We start from the raw sequence: 2,882 nt of genomic DNA, 5'->3' as shown, positions 1-2,882 counted from the left end.
GGTTGGGGACTGCTGCTGTATATTGGGGCATACAGTTGGGGACTGTTTAACATTTTAGAATGTTTAGCATTTCTGGTCCTCAACCCACTGTATGCCAGTATCCTCATCACCCCCAGTTGTGACAATCAAAAATGTTTCCAGATATTGCCAAATGTTCTGGTAGGGGGTGGGGAGGAATCATTCCCTGTTGAAAACTACTGTTCAGCAGGATGAAAACAAGCTACAGAAATACAGAGGCAGAAGAAAGAGCATGTTTTGCATCAGTGTATTTTAAGATGTTTTAAGCTTTTTCAAGAGGATCTTTATATTTAGATAATTTGGACAGTTTTCCTGTATAAGAGTGGTGGAAACTGCAGCAATGCAGCATTTCGGACTTGATCTCTCGCCATTGGCTTCACTCTACCTTGCTCTTCACGTGGAGGTCAGCTCGTAATAATTTCAGTTTCCTTTGGATCTCTGTCAGGACACCAATTTTCTGCTCCAAAATGGACAAAGACTGGGCGATACAAAAATCAACATCATGGTTTACTCCACCAGTTCTCTCCTGGATGTTCTCCAGCCATTGGCTAGATCCCTTCCTTGAAACTGTGGTATCCTTCTCTAAAAGAGTGGATCTTTCAACATCTTCAATCTCTTTCTGCTGCTTCTCACTCTGTACACAAGGTATTTTAATAAATTCATCCCTCTGAAGGGACATTTCTGAATTTCCGATGTGACTTTTCAACATCCTTGATGCCTCATGTCCAATTGGATAGAGGCCACGATGGTAGGGCCTTATATCTGCATTTAATTCTTTTACTCTGTTTGCATATCTTAAAGTGTTCAGGGTGTTTTCACAAGAGGTCATCCCTGGAGAGATAGTAGCAATCATGCAAGTGGAGGAGTTCTGGCCTATAAAGGAGTCCCGGAGCACCTGTGTGAGTTTGCTGGCTCTGAATGGGGTATGAGGCTTGTTCTGACCCAAAGCCAGAATACATTCTTTGAGGGCTAGGAGACTCTTGTTAATCTCTGCCCCTTCCAGCTGCCTTTTCCGGCTGGCCTTGGTCGTATCTGCTCCCCTTTCATTCCCAGCTAAATCAACGAGGGAAAACTTGCCATGCAGTTTCCCTCCTGACTTCAGGATGATCTGGAAAACTGCATGGCTCCTGGATGAGTGAGCGTTGACAGATGTTTGCCTGGAAGTCCGACAGCTATTCCCTATTTCCACCAGGTTCAGCACTTCCTCCACACAACACACCTCTTGCTCCTGCAGCCCGACCACGTGGATTTGCTGATTGCCATCCTCAAGGACTTGCAGTTTTTTCTTCCAGTTCAACAAATCATACACCTTGCCCCCATAAATCTCAAAAAATGTCCCATAGACTTTGAGGTCCAGCTTCTCATATATGGAGTTTCTGAGCAGGAGAAAGACATCCTGTGCCACCAGAGCATAAATGCCCTTAGAACGATCTTGGGCCCTTCCTGCAAAGTCTCCACCCATGGTGTACGTCTTCCCACTGCCCGTCTGCCCGTAGGCAAAGCAGGTGGCCATGCCCTTGCGGAAGATGGACTCCACCAGTGGCTGGGCAGTGAACTGGTACACCAACTCGTTGGAGGCTTTGTCGTCGAAGGCATGGTCGAAACAGAAGGTCTGGTTCTCCAGGTAGCGAGTGAGGTCCACCTTTTGCTTGGACTCATGCACCATAACCACATTGTCGGAGGGGACGGTGATGATATCCAGGTCCTTCAAGGTGGTCTCTTGCTGGTTGAGAGGCCGCTTCCTCACGCAGACGCAGATGCGATGTTCTTGCGGGGGCTCCAGGACTGAGATCTTGCTGCTGTCCAGGTGCCTGCGATACTCTTCGATCATGTGCATGATCTCGTAGTTGGGGTTTCTGGTGTTGACATCAAGGGCGCGTCTAGCTCGGATCTCCTGCTGCAGCTGCCTGCGCTTTTCCCGCTGCTTCTGCACTTTCTCGATTTCCTGGAGGCAGACAGACTTTTTCTGCTTCATCAGACAAGGTTTGCTGGGGACCCTCACGTCCAGGCTGTCCCCTGAGGCTGTTTTGTTTTTCTGGGGGATCATCACAACCCGTTTCGTGGCGGTACTCTGGTCCCCGATGGCCGAAGAGGGCGCCGGAGCCAAAGGGGATACGGGCGGAGGTGGCATGGGGTCTTCAGCAGAGTCCAGAGCTGGATTCAGCAGGAGTATGGTCTCCAGGTCAATCTTCTTGCCTTTTTTGACTGCTTTCTCCACCCACTCTACCGTGACCCAAGAATTTTCTCTGTTTATCTCTGTGACCACAGCGAGGTGCATCCGCTTGTCGCTGCGCTGGATCGCCACGTAGATGCCCACTTGGATGTCTCCGAAATGTGGCTTCAAGGGTTTCAGGGGCGAGAGGCGTGGGGATACAGGGAGGCAGAACTGACTGGCCATGGTGAGTGATGGAGGTATCAGGGCGCACTCCAGGGCCCTTGGGGTTGGAGCAGCAGGACCCAAGCCAGCCTGAAGCGCCCGGAACACTGAGCAGGGTTGCAGTCTGTGCCTGCCTGTGTGAGCCTAGTGCGCTAGGGCCCGGCCTGGGGCCACTACGTCACAAAAGGATGAGAAGAGGCGGCAGAACCTAGGGATTAGGAGTGAACGGTACGGGAGCAAAAAGGGATGGAGAGATTGTCCTCTGCCAGTGAGGGTGAAGGGGTTGGAGGAGGATGTGGCGTGCTCTCTGGATCACAGCAAGAAAGAACAGGTAACAGAGAAGCAATGGGAAGCATGGAGTTGAAATTTAATTTATATATCCCATGTACCTTTACCTAAGCTTTGGAAGTATCCATTCTCCCAGGAGGCCTTGGCTGGCAGTCCCAAAGCTCAGTGCTTTAATTTGAGAATTGCTATGAAGTTCCCT

The 2,882-nt window shown here is 50.0% G+C and overlaps 1 protein-coding gene across 1 annotated transcript; it reads right to left on the bottom strand.

Moving 5' to 3' along the window:
- Positions 1 to 230: 230 nt before the first annotated feature.
- On the bottom strand, positions 231 to 2,566 carry KIF2B (kinesin family member 2B). The gene has a single exon (XM_017862678.1). The coding sequence runs from the start codon at positions 2,414 to 2,416 to the stop codon at positions 395 to 397; it is 2,022 nt and encodes a 673-aa protein (XP_017718167.1). The 5' UTR covers positions 2,417 to 2,566; the 3' UTR covers positions 231 to 394.
- Between the last annotated feature and the right edge of the window lie 316 nt (positions 2,567 to 2,882).

This window comes from Rhinopithecus bieti, unplaced genomic scaffold (assembly GCF_001698545.2).
Source record: "Rhinopithecus bieti isolate Rb0 unplaced genomic scaffold, ASM169854v2 scaffold_64386, whole genome shotgun sequence".
Lineage (NCBI taxonomy): Eukaryota > Metazoa > Chordata > Mammalia > Primates > Cercopithecidae > Rhinopithecus > Rhinopithecus bieti.
The sequence above is the reverse complement of the archived record's forward strand: the minus strand, read 5'-3'. Positions and strand labels throughout refer to the sequence as shown.

Bases quoted from the DNA above. Each gene is read 5' to 3' on its own strand.
- KIF2B (XM_017862678.1), bottom strand. From the start codon at position 2,416: ATGGCCAGTCAGTTCTGCCTCCCTGTATCCCCACGCCTCTCGCCCCTG.